Source organism: Sapajus apella, unplaced genomic scaffold, assembly GCF_009761245.1.
Source record: "Sapajus apella isolate SASKATOON/1434 unplaced genomic scaffold, GSC_monkey_1.0 scaffold44, whole genome shotgun sequence".
Taxonomy (NCBI): Eukaryota; Metazoa; Chordata; class Mammalia; order Primates; family Cebidae; genus Sapajus; species Sapajus apella.
This window is the reverse complement of record NW_022436984.1, coordinates 18139064-18153149: the sequence shown is the minus strand read 5'-3', so window position 1 is coordinate 18153149 and position 14086 is coordinate 18139064. Positions and strand designations below refer to the sequence as shown.

The 14086-nt window shown below is 37.6% G+C and overlaps 1 protein-coding gene across 1 annotated transcript in view; it reads right to left on the bottom strand.

The window, feature by feature from the left end:
* The window catches only part of CAMKMT (calmodulin-lysine N-methyltransferase), a 403007-nt gene that overhangs the window by 47694 nt on the left and 341227 nt on the right, over positions 1-14086 (bottom strand). The window contains exon 7 of the mRNA XM_032239534.1: positions 8798-8864. Coding sequence (XP_032095425.1) covers positions 8798-8864 — 67 coding nt within the window. The remainder of the gene's footprint in view (positions 1-8797; positions 8865-14086) is intronic.

Here is a 14086-nt window from a genome sequence, read left to right as displayed (position 1 = left end):
AATCCCAGCACTTTGGGAAGCCAAGGAGGGTAGATCATGAGGTCAGGAGTTCAACACCAGCCAGGCCAAGATGGTGGAACCCCCGTCTCTACTAAAAATACAAAAATTAGTCGGGCATGGTGGTGGGTGCCTATAATCCCAGCTACTCGGGAGGCTGAGGCAGAGAATTGCTTGAACCAGGAGGTGGAGGCTGCAGTGAGCCGAGATCACACCACTGCGCTCCAGCCTGGAAGACAGAGTGCAACTCCGTCAAAAAAAAAAAAAAAAAAATTAAGAGAGAGCATCTTGCTATATTGCCCAGGCTGGAGTACTGTGGCTATTCACAGGTATGAAGATGGCACACTAGAGCTTTGAACCCCTGGCCTCAAGCAATCCTCCCGCTGCAGCCTCCCTAGTAGCTGGGACTACAGGCACATGCCACTGCACCTGGCTAGAACATTCTTTAACCACAGGCCTAGACTTTAATCCCAAGCATCACATTTATTTTCAAAACAGAATTTTAAAGAAAGTGCCACTCCAGAGAAGTAACAGTTGCCCTAAAGACAGACTTGATTAAGAACACTTCCCTTATCTCAGAGAAGGAAGCAACATCACAGGTTAACCAAAGCAGGATTTCACATATAAAAATTCCTTCAAACAGATTATCTGATCAACTTTGTTGATTTTATCATGAAACAAAATTATTTTACATTTTCGGACTAGGAATAAGGCTTGGAGAAAGGCGAAGGGGGAAGTAAAATGAGGTCTCAATGAAATGTTTACCTCAGAAGACCTACACGATTAATTAATTCCAGACAACAGAGAGCTGACTGTAAGTCAAGTCCTTTCCTTTCTTTATAAGTGCATAACATCTACAAAATAAGCAAGAGAATACAGTGAATGGAAGTGGCTTTAATGAATGGAAATCTGAACAACTTTAAAGCAATGGAACACTGCAGAGTTGAATGAGAAACTCTCAGAGAGAACTTTAGTTTGGTGGTTTCCATTGAGGGCTCCAGATCAGACATCAGAGTTACCTGTCAGAAATGCAAAACCCAGGCCTGCCTCAGTCTCTCAGGGTGTGTGGCCCAAGAATGCATGTCATAACAAGCTCTACAAATGATTCTAGGGACGAAGTCTGAGAACTGTTGTTCCATCTTATCACTTATATTTTTCTGGACTGACTTTAAAACTGATCCCAGCTCTGTGTTTTTGTTTGGAATTTAGCTGAAATAAACTTATTTCAGAGTCCAAAAGAGGGATATTTTCCTAACATTCAGATCCCCCTCATGCTGGGGACCAGTATATTCTGCACTGGTTAAAGAATACCAGTAAGGGTTTCAAGATCTTGAAATGAAAGGTGCTAATTATTTTTCTAATTATATTTCCCATTTCAAATATCCCTGATCCTATGGCAGCTGATTAACTTAAATGGTAACAAAACAAAGTGACAACAAAATATCAGAATGAATGGACTGGAAATTACAATTATATACTACCTCAGATGAAATCACAAAATTATTTACTGCTTTTTGGTGTTTTCATTTATTTTTTATTCCTTTTTTTTTATGTTTCAAACTTACATACTTTCATGTAAAGTGCATTTTTCAATGAAGTTTCATTCTTTCTTGCTAGTATATCTCAAAACATCACATACAAAATAATGGGGTAAAAATTGTTCTGATCTAGAATTATGGTAGCAGTGTAGGGTGACTCACTAAGAGGTGGTTCAAAAGATAAGAAAAACTTCCAAATTCTTTTAAATAGCTATCGTTTCAGTGCTACTTAAAATCAGACAAAGATTGCACAATAAAGTAAATTCTGGACCAATTTTACTGACAAATATCAATGCACACAGCTCAGAAAACATCACATACTTTTTGGTAGAAAATTTAAAGTGATTCAGCCACTTTGAAAAATAGTCTGGCAGGTCCTCAGGAGGTTAAATATAGAGTTACCATGTGACCATATAAACCCAAGAGAAATAAAACTTGTCACAAAAACGTGTACACAAATGTTCATAGCAGCATTATCTAGAACATTTCTTTGTCCATCAGCTGTTGAATGGATAAAGTGTGGTGTATCCATACAATGGAATGGTACTCAGCCATAAAAATGACAAATGTCCTGTTACATGCTACAGATGAATAATCTTAAAAACTCTATTTTAAGCGATAGATTCCAGATGTGAAAGACTGCATATTACACAGTTCCATTTACATGAAATATCCTGAATAAGCAAAGGCATAGCAACAGAACATAGGTTAGTGGTTGCCTAGCCCTGGAAGGGAGAAGGAGGGGGGAAGGGGCATAAGTATCAAGTTTCTTCCCTTTCCTTTCCTTTTCTTTTCCTCTCTTTTTTCTTTTCTTTTCTTTTTTAAGAGATGGGGTTTCACTATGTTGCCCAGGCTGGTCTCAAGCTCCTGGGCTCAAGTGATCCTCCCACCTTGGACCTCAAAAGTGCTGGGATTATAGGTGTCATCCAGCATGTCTGGCCAAGTATGAGCTTTCTTTTGGCCAAATGGAAATTGAATATTGTGATGGTTGCACAGCTCTGTGAATAAACTAAAAGCCATTTAACTGTATATGCTTTAAGTAGGTGACTTGTATAGTAAGTGCGTTATATCTCAATAAAGTTGTAATTTTAAAATATCTCAGATAATGTTATTAGAATACAAAAGCATATTAAAATAAGAATTAAGGCACTGTGACCAAGTAACTACTAGAAATGCAGAGATGTTTTAATATCAGGAAACCTGTTGATATGATTTGTCATAAGCAAAGTAAGGAAAGCAATTTGAACATCGCCACAGATGCTGAAAAGATATCTGCTAAAGTTCCATATGTACGTATGATGACATCTCTTAAGAAATTTTAAGAAGATAAAAAATATCATATATATCTCAACTCAAAAGCGAATGCATACTTAATGGTGGAAAATTAGTAGATTCCCACAAAGTCAGACTCACTCATAGATGCCTATTATTTAATAATCATTGTGGAAATTTTTATTCAATAAAATTATACAAGAGACAGAAAAAGGAGATATGAGAATCAGAAGTTACAATTGTCATTTATAGATGATGTGACTGTTTATTGGAAAACTCAAGAGGATAAACCTGCAAAATATTCAAAACAATAACCCACTGAGATGATTAAACACTTACTACACCAAACCCCATAGTAAAACATAATGGAAGTAGAAAATATAATGGAAGAAAAAATTTTATTTATAAGACCAACAAAAAAGATAGTTTCTAAAAGTAAACTTAAAAGAAACAAAAATGCTAGTGAAACACCTTAAAAAACTTAAAACGAGAACAGCTGTTCATGAATAGAAAAACTCCAAGTTTTTAAAATGTCAAGTTCTTAGTAACTATGAAATATGGAAATACATTACAAAGTTATAGTGACAAAATTTATGAAGTTTGGTAGGGTTGTACAAATAGACACAATCTACTTCTGAAAATGTGTTGTGTAGACACACTTGCAAATGTATAATTTATGTAAAGATGTGTCTCACTGCAGCATTGTTCATAATAGCAAAATATTAAAAACAAACTAATGTCCATTCTTAAGGTAAAAAAAAAAATGATTAACCAATATTTATCATGTGGCCATTCTCTGAAAAAAATTTTTTAAGATGGCCCTATTTTTAAGTGAAGAACTCCTTTGAAAATAAAAATATTTTTATTCAAAGGTAGTTTCTGTGATATAAAATTCTGTGAAGGGGGAAGGATTTCTCTTTTAAAACCAGAAGACATTTTCACAGAGAATGCAGTAGTCTGACTTGCATACCTGGCTATCAATACAGAATCTGGGCTATTTTTGGTAGCGAGATTTTGGCCTTGGAAAAGAGTAGAAGTGGGCAAATCCAAAGAATCAATACAATGTTATTCTAAAAGAAAAGGCCTTAATTTTGAATTGACTGTAGTTTAAGAGGGTCCCTAAAAATACAGTATCCTCCTATTTTAAAATCTGGCTCATTTTAATACAAAAATGAGAACTCTATCAAAACAGCTGAAACTGGATAACATTCCTATGAGAGTTGGTATCCCCGGTGCAAAACACTAAATAGTAGGGATATGAGCCCATCTGTAAACTTGTCAAGCAAATCAACAGTGTTATGTTAGTAACAGAAAGTACGCATGGTAATTTCATTTTGTCATAATCAAGATAGCAACAGAAGGAAACAGGAGTGTGGCATCTCTAGAATTCTCAGCGGTCTTCAGGATTCTGTTACCATAATTCTAGCAAAACTCACTAACAGGTATATTTTATCAGAAAATTTCTTAAAGAACGCCCTCAGCTTCCTTATCTCAGTTACCTTCTACTAACCTTCCTCTTCAACCTGACAAAGAACAGATAAATGCCTACTCACTCTGTCAGTTTGTCTACAGACTCTTACATGTGCATGCCTGAAAAGAGGCCAACACTGAAATGAAAGTCAGCTATCTGATATAGGAACGGATGTCTGATTCTCTAGAGCTTGACTTTCCTCTACTAAAAATTATTTGGTTCCATAAGCCTTATGGACTCGAGTCTTTCAAAATGTTCTGTAAATACTAATTTCAAAAGCTTTCATATACCAAGGATAAAGTGTACTAATTGCTTCAGGGAGTATAAAAACATATTAAGCAGAATTCACTCTCGCCTTCGAGAAAATTATCTGTTTCCCTCCCTAGGACATCAACTTCAAGAAGGCATGGCCTTTCCAGTCTTATTTACCACTCCATCTTTAGCATCTAGAATGGGGCTTGGCAAACAGAAGGTGATCAAAATATTTGTCAGTGAGTAGATAAACCAGTGAACATGGAAACAAAGCCAGCATGCTTTGAACAATAGGAGAATGAGCCATGTTAAACGGTGGCACTACTCTAAGGGCAGCAGAAATTAAAAGAAAGAAAAGATTAGGGCAGGCTGAAATAGTCTGAGAAGCCAGGGGGGAAATGGTAGTGGAGCCATCCCAGAAGGAAGGATTCAGATGGTGAAGAGGAGGGAAACAAGGTTCGAGAGATGGAGAGATCATATCTGTCTGGAGGCAAGTGAGGGGTGAATAAGAGAGGAGGCGGAAGCTAGATGAGATGTGGATTTGAGGGCAGACTGCAGAAGGCCTGGGAAAATCAGCCACTGGATTCCACTTGGTTGGAAAGTACCTTTCAAAAATCATTTTCCACATCCCCATTTTAACCTCTAAAGGAAACTGAGTCTCAGAGGAGGCATAAATCTTTAAAAAGCAATAGGTCAATGGGACCGATAACCAATCTTGGGACCCACATAAAGGTAAATTTTGGGTTATAAAAAAAGTCTTAACATAAGTTCCATAGTACCAAAATTCATGGTTTATCAAAGAATAATAAAGGTCATAAGCCTGAATTCACAGCAACTTTCACATTTAAGATTCATACACTCTTAAGTGAAACTTACTTTTATCATCACAGCAGGGTAAATTTAATGGATCTTATAAAAATTGTAACTCTCAACTAATATTAACCAGAGAATGACGCTATTCACTAATTCTGGAAGACCTAGAAATATGTAGACGTCAAAAGCTCCAAATGGTTCTTTGTTGAACAGTCACAATTTTGAAGACAGCTTTAGATAAACCCAACAATTGAGATGCTGTAAATATCCTTGCTCTTTCATCAACCTCTAGCTATATTTAGTAGCATGGTTTCCTTTGTTCAATAATTATTTTTGATAACTGCATATTTATATTCTCAAAAGCAGAGTACTTTGGACATATTTGTTAAACCAATGGACGGCTGCATGGATGGACAATAAATAAACCAAATGACTGTATTAAGCTCTCTATGATGTAATGAATATAGTGCTTCATATATGTGGATCCTAGATTCAGCCAGGGCTAAGGCTTCCAGACTTTGACCAAGATGTCTTTCACATTTAGATACAATCAGACTACGATTAAAATGGGTAGAGGGAGCAGGAACGTCTGGTAGCTAAGCAAGGATGGTGGTGCTGTGAGAGCAGGGGTGGATTGACCGTGAAGCTAACGAGGGTTCAGCATCAGAGCCTCTTACCTGCAAGACCCCTTCCAAGGCCCTTCGAGAAGCCCTAGTAATGTGTTCACGCAGTCGTATATTTTTGTAAAATTTATCAAAGAAAGGTATAATAGAATTCATTCTTCCTACGTGGGCCCTCAAAATAAGTTTCAGGCCCCACACAACTTGGGTCTTCCCCTGTGTAAGAAGTAGGAAGAAATTGGCAGTAGGAGAAACACCGACAGTTACTGAGAACATCATCAGAATAGTGGGAACAGAAGCTTGGGTGCCAGTCAAATTTCTGGGCAGCTTGCTTTTTTTAAAAAAATACCATTTCTTAGGCTCATAGTTCTCATATCACGACTTTCCTTTCAGCTTATACATCTTCTTTGCAAATGAAGTCACAAGAGACATTCAGCTGTTACAAACTTCATGTCAAGCTTTGAAGTGCTTTTTAATAGCAGAAATATTTGGCTCACGTGTGGGCTTTATAGCTATGATAAATACCTCTTAGTTATCTGTCGCTACTGTTATTCCACACCTCCAATTTGGAGGAGAAATTCTGCATATGCATTGAGGCACTAAAAAAGAATATTGAACTCTATCTTAGCTCTTTTGTGAACAGCTTCCTTTTATTTCTTCTCTCATGGAACTAATACTTTCATCACATTGTACTGGTTATGGGTGGGAAAGCAGTGGATGGAGGGAGAATACTTATTATTACATCAGTGGTTGGCCGTCTCTCTTAGCTTCTTGACAGTTACGTGATCAAGTCGCTCCTTAATATAAGATCAAGACATTTCAAGGATTGACTCATCCACTTGTTTTCTAGAAAGTGCTTTAGTAGACTTTGGACAAAATGTTTGCAGGGCTCAAAAGAAAAGAAACTGACCACAATTAGTATGAGATAAAGAAGGAAAAAAAAACCCACTCTCACCTTGGAGGTTTCTATGTGACTATTACTGATATATAGTCTATATGTCCAGGTACATCTCAGAATAATATACCTAGAAATAGCATTTTTGAGAACAGAAAAATAGGAACAAAGACTATATATTAAGCATTTGGGATATGTCCTTTGCTGAACAATGACATTTTGCTTCTTTATGTAACTTAATTATTTTAGGAAGAAATGACAGAAAATACTATTGCACTCCGTAAGTTAAACACTTGACATTTTTATTCCTCAAAATGCAACATTTTAGAAGTCTAGATATGTTTATTAATTAGTGATTATTAACACCCAGTAAACAACATTATGTCTTGTAAAAACACAATCTCTCTTCACAGCATGAAGCTAAAATCTATTATTTCCTGATTCCATATGCTGAAATACACTCAAATGGTCACAAATGACCTTAAACATTAAATAAATGTAAATGAGGACAACATAGAAAATGCACTTTTGATTGATAACTAAAAGACCAGGTTGAAAATCATGTCCAAAAATGAAGTCCTCTCCAGACGGATAAGGCCATCGGCACTGTGAAGGAACGGCTATCCTAACAATGAGGACCCCACAGGTAAGGGCAGACCCTTTCTCTTTCTCTGAACCTACCCCATGTTTTCTGGGAAACAGAATTGGTTTGTTCATTTATATCAGAAACACAGAATATGCTGTCCCCTGTGCCACCAGCCTACTCTGAATATTTTAATGCAGGATTAAAAAATATATATGGACACTTCCTTAAATTCACCAATTAACATAAGAGAAAAAAATTATTGCCATTACACAGCCTCACACCAATATGTGTCATCACTTTTTTTTTAAGCATCGTAGCTATTTTCACGTCCCAGGCCAGCACACAAAACCACTGGCCGCCGGAGCTATACCACGGGTGTGTCCAAGAGAAATAAGTCTGTAGGCCTTATCTTTTAATGAATAGTTTATATATCTAATTAAAAAAAAAGTCAAACAGGGAAGTTGGGGCGGGAGAGTGTCCTCACTATAGGGAAAATTCAAAATAGCAAAGGATGACAGCTTCACAGTAATAAAGAAAACAATTAATTTAACATGGAGTTATTCTAATAAAGGCTGTGGTTAAGTGAATGAGAAAAAATGCACAAATACAGATATTTCATGTGAAAACTATGAAATGATTACTCACTTCCATAGGTCCATTCCCAACGGGGCAAAAATAAAATGTAGCATCACAGAACACACCATTGTTTTGGTTAAGAGCAAGCATTCCTCCTAGATTGTATAAGAATTAACAGAATCTACAAGGGAATGGACACTTAGACTATTTTAAAATCATGGGACAGAGCAGAGTTTCTCAGTCTTGGCACTACTGACATTCTGGGCCAGATGTTTCTTTGTTGTATGGGGGTGTCCTATGCAACATAGGATGTTCAGTGGAATCCCTGGTCTCTGCCACTAGATGCCAGTAGCAACACTCCCCTATCTCCTCCCAAGTCGTGACAACAAAAAAATGTCTCCAGGGAACGCCAAAAGTCCCCTGGGGAGCAAAAACTGCTCCTAGGCTGAGACTCACTGGAGGAGAGCCATTTAAAGAGTTCCTAGGCAGAGCTTCTCCCAACCTCATACTGCATAATCACAAATCATCCCCAACCTAGTGTTTCATATACGTGTCTTGTTTTCTCATCTGTTAATTGGAGATAATGAGAGTATCTGTCTGTCTCATAGTATTCCAGTGAGCATTAAGTGAGATAATACTTGTAAAGTGCTTAAAACAGTACCTAAAACACAGTAAGTACTCAATAAATGTTAGCTATTATTATTTTTTAAATAACCATTCATAGTATCAATAAAAGCAATTTCAATGGGAGTGTTTGAATGCAAAAAAGTGTCTTACCAGCTTGATATTTTCTGGGTCTTAAACACACCAGCCTTGTGATTCCTTGTGATGATGTCTTGCACATCTACAGAACACAGTTAAGAAAGCATCTGCAGTGATTGTGAAGTGACCAAAAAAAAAAGTGCACAAACAGTGATTTTTTTTTTTTTTTGACAGGGTCTCGCTCTGTCGCCCAGGCTGGAGTGCAGTGGCGTGATCTCGGCTCACTGCAACCTCTACCTGCTGGGTTCAAGTGATCCTCCCACCTCGGCCTCCCTAGTAGTTGAGACTACAGGCATGCGCCACCACACCTAGCTAATTTTTGTATTTTTAGTAGAGATGCGGCTTGACGACATTGGCCAGGTTGGTCTCGAGCTCCTAACCTCAGGTAATCCACCCAACTCATCCTCCCAAAATGCTGGCATAACAGGCTGAGCCACTGTGCCTGGCCGATCGTTTGATGAGCACAGTGAAAGGAGAAGAGCTGTATGTAGGGTGTGAAGGAGGATGCTAACTTACCACGGGAAACCTCTTTTACTTCCCTAGGCTGCATTTTATCACCTGTGAGATGTATCATCATGGCAAGCCCCAGAGTTATGAGTGCTGGTGGAAAATAACTGTCCCATAGGTGCCATGTCCTACTTGCTTAAAAGGGCAAGGATTCCAAAGGCAAGCCTCTCTGTCAGCAGGGAGGGCAATGTCAGCCTTCTGAGACTTTCCAGTGTGAAGGTATTTCCCATCTCCTAAATGCTACTAGGGAGGGGTGGGGAGGAGCAACAGAATGAGACTTGAGAGGAAGTGAGAAGAAAAGGATGGAGAAAATCCTGGAGAATCACTCAGAGAAAATTAATTACTGAAGAAAGTTCAGTGAAAGGTCCCCTGAAGAACTGTCTTTACAGACTTAAGCTTTGGCCTTTGGCATGGAAAGACTTGTACAAAAGAACCACATTTATGGAAGACAGGTTTTCAGGAGCCGATTCATTACATCACCCAGCGCCATATTTACAAGGGCTCATCGGAAAAAATTGTCGGGTTTCAGCGCCAGGAAAGACTGGACTGCAGATCAAGGGATGTTGCTTCCACCTCCCAGCACTGTAAGTCTTAGAGTTGATCCTCTTTTTCTGTCTGCTCCAGCACCTGTGCAACTCAGAGCCAAACGTGTGGCCTGACTGTAACAACCACAAGAACCCCTATCGCATATATTTTTTCTACTGACCTCTATTTCTGCCTTCATCATCTTTTCCTGGCTTTCCAATTTTCAACTGCCTTCACTTTCCCATTTATTTTATATGGTATATTCTGTGTCACCGTAAGAAGCCTCAAAATCCCTCTTTTGGAATAAGGCAGGTTTAAATAAACAAGAAATAAAATAATTCCACTGAAGGTTGCAAGCTGAATTAAATTGGGCCCATGGGGAGGACACCAAGCAGACAAGCGATGTTCTCCTATTGCTCAGGAAAACAGATTTCCTGAATGCTCAAAGCAAGCACTGGCCAAGATCTCCCTGCAAAAACAGAGCCACAGGACTTTTTAACCCAAATCTCTGCTTGAACCACCAGGCACACCCATTTCTTCTCTGAGTGAATAAGCAGGTACTGTGATAGCTTTCTTCCCCCAGGGGTGGGCAGGAAAAATCAATTAGGTCTCCTAATGAAGGGCTTTGTTGAGGTTTACAAAAGTGCTATAATGCAGACTTTTTTTTTTCCTGGGTGAACTTTCCTGTATGCAAATTAAATACCGTTAAATTACATTCATTAAAAAAATAAAAGAGACTAATTTGCCTACTTGTTTTGATTAACTAAAATGACACATCGGCCTACAGTTCTGTCTATTTCAGGAAGAAAGTATTTCAGGAAAGTCTTCTAAATGAAACATCTTGGAGAAAAGGACAGCTGACATCTTTATTCTGAGAAGAACAAAATTAGTAAAGAGTCAACTGACAACTGTTTTTGATTAAGTTCCCCCACACTCTGGCCACACCTTACTTAGAGTTTCCATGGCATCCAACGGCATACCATCATGTGCCCAGTACACCTGTAGAGCTGTGTGAGTACATCACTAATCTATCAAGCAAAACATATTATTTTGTTAGTGGAGGTAATACTTTTTATAAAATAGTCACAGGGAATTTCAATTATATAACTCAGAAAACCTATTAATAATTTTTAGTAAACATCTTAACACTATATACTTTTATACAATTTATAAACCTGTGACTCCAGGTGGTAAGATTGAAGCAAACGTATGTATTTATATTCTAGAAGCAATTTTTTCAAATAAAAAAAAATCCATAGCAGTATTTAGGCTGCTTTATGTTTAGAACTGGACAGGAAATATATTTTGTGGTTTAAGAGATTTTTTTTAATATTAAAATGAGCATGAGAAGAAAAAATGTCAATAGTATTTTAAAATATTGCCCTAAGAGATAAATTCAGATATCCTGCTCCCCACCTACCCTTTACCTTAGGTCAGAGTTTGATGGTTCTTCTGGATGGCACTGTGTCCTATAATAGATTTTATCATTCTTCTGTGTCACCTCAGGGTAATAAAGGAAATCCAATCACATTGAGTCAATATGTCCAGGATAGTGTTCAACACAACAGACCAAATTGTGTTCTCTGAACCGCACCCACCTTCTGGAGGACTTCAGTGGGAGGGGCTGGCTGCAAAGAAAGCCTTAATGTGATTTCTGATTAAATGAATACAGAGTAATCGCCTCCAATCCCCTTATCTAGGCAACTGGACTTCCAGAGCTACAGGATAGATGTTTGTGGCGAAAAGGAAACCAGAATTCTATGTCTAGGTTTTCTTCTTAAGTAAAGCACTGTTCAGGGGTAGGGCTCCATTTCAATTTGTTTCAGTTGATTTTTATTCTTAAAAAATATTTTTATAATAGTAATAATTTGAAACAAATTATATACATGTTACATGTATATATCATATTGTTAAAAACAGCCTCTTCCTGCAATAAGAAATTATTATATTTATCAGTAGTTATACATTTTGAGAGTTAGCATGTTCTTTAAGCAAGAAAATATTTTTAAAATAGTAACGCTGTGATTCACAAAGCACCACTTTCTTGGTTTATGTTATCTTTATTTTTGCTGGAGCACCAAAAATGAGGGTAGGAAACTATGAGATTATAATATAAATCCGATTCATTTTGATCTCTCAATGTTTTTTTTATGATTGATGTGGCAATACTTGCTAATTTAAGGCTGCAAAATATTCTTAAATGTGCTTTTTACTCAAATGAATTGAGAAGCGGACACAGAGGTACTATAAACTCTCTGTTGGCAAAGCCAATTGTTAACGTTTATGGATGAGAGGCCTTTATTTCCAGAGCGTGGTAAGGAAATGCAAGATGATGTTCCCCAAATCATTTTAGTTTTTGGTGACACAGAATGGTTTAAGTGGAAAAAACATAAGCTTTGAAGTCAAATGAACTTGGCTTCTAGTGCTGGTTCTGATGGTGGCTGTGTGTCCTTGGGTTAACTAACCTCCCTAAGCTCCATCTCTGAAATAGAAATAATGATACTTATTTGTTAGGCTTAATGGAATATCACATATGATGGGCCTGGTACATAGTAGGTGCCCAATTCATATCAACTCATTATCTTAGTGAATAATCCAGGCAAAAGATTCAGTAGGATGAAGAGGCTGGTAAAGTAACTAACATGAGGTTTGGCAGTTACACTTTATTTTCTTTCTCTGCTGCTTAGAATTAATCACCTGAACTGGCCACAGTGGCTCATGCCTGTAATCCCGACACTTAGGGAGGTGGAGGCAGAAGGATAGCTTGAGCCCAGGAGTTTGAGACCTGCCTGGACAACATAGCAAGATCCCATTCTCCACAAAAAGGAAAAAAAAAAACAAGTTAGCATTAATTATGTGAACACTTATATTGTAGAATTTAAATAACTGGAAGTTATCAAAGGACTTCTGTCCTTCATGTGTATAAATGTGTTCCAGCCAAGGCTGTGTCCCACAAGGATAGATCCTAGACCTTTCTTGTTCACTACTGTATCTTTAGCACCTGTAATGACATGCCATAAATATTGGTTGAATTAATTTTAACTCCAAAAAATATATATTTGTTGAGCTGCTACTACCCAATGTGAGGCACATAGAGTTTACTTATGACTCATCAGTAGATGGAAGTACAGCTGGCATTGGAGGAAGGAACCTGGACATAGGAAGATGGCCTGGGATTTCCACATTGTCAGCCACCTATGATGCAGGCTGCACAGTCCACATGAAGATTTGCTCATTAGTTACTCAAGTCAGGGATTCTATTAAATAAAAATAATGTTAAACCAGGGTGTCTCCTTTAAAAAGCACAGGAGATTAACCCATTTTCGGAGAATCCTAAGTTCAAGATCATGATCCACACCATGCATACTATGGGGATAAGACACTTGAGTCAGGGGCACAGAGAAATGGGTCACCAAACATTGGAGTTTTCTGCATAGAACTCCTAGACGTTTACTAAGACAGGGTGCTTATGCTGGGCACATTAGTGATTGAAACCAGAGAGGGCTGCTCACCTTCAGGAGTTCTGCATTTATTCATTATAATTTAGAAGAGGCTTGGCATCAATAATAACTCAGTATACCATGTCTCTCCCCTATTCCTAGGTCACTGTTATCACAAGCAACAAACCTGATGGAGTAATTATTATATGTGGGCAGTTGAAGATTTCTTTCTTTACACTAAAGGGGCATTGGTTAAAAAAAAAAAAAAAGGAACACATTTCACACTGTTTGAGAATAAATTTGAGAACTGGACAAACCAAATAATCCCATTTCTAATTCATCCTTTGTTCTCTTGGGTATAGATAAAATGGCATCTGTAGGGAAGAGGAGCTTTCGGGAATGGGGGCTTTGGGTTAGTAGATCCAGCAATGCAGTTTAAGGACTGGGGAGACCTTAGGGAAAAATGACCCAGGAGTCTAAGAAAATATTTGTGACTTAAAAAAATTCATTTTTACCTCAAGTCTTAATATCTTTCCAGACATCTCTGTTTAATAAATCAGATCAACATCTAGCTTTTCAGAGTCAAGATGGAAAGCTCAAGAAAACACAGGCAATCCATTTGACACATTTTAGGGAGATAACAAATAACCTCCAAACTGGTTGACATGCCTCTGTGATATAAAGATTCAGAACCAATCCATTCATTGCCTCACATACTAAAACAAATAGAAATAATATAAAATTAAAAGGAAACATCCGAAGATGCTATTTAAAAAAAAAAAAAAGGTAAAATTCAGAATCTTAGAGGCTTAAGAGACTAAGAAGGCTCCAT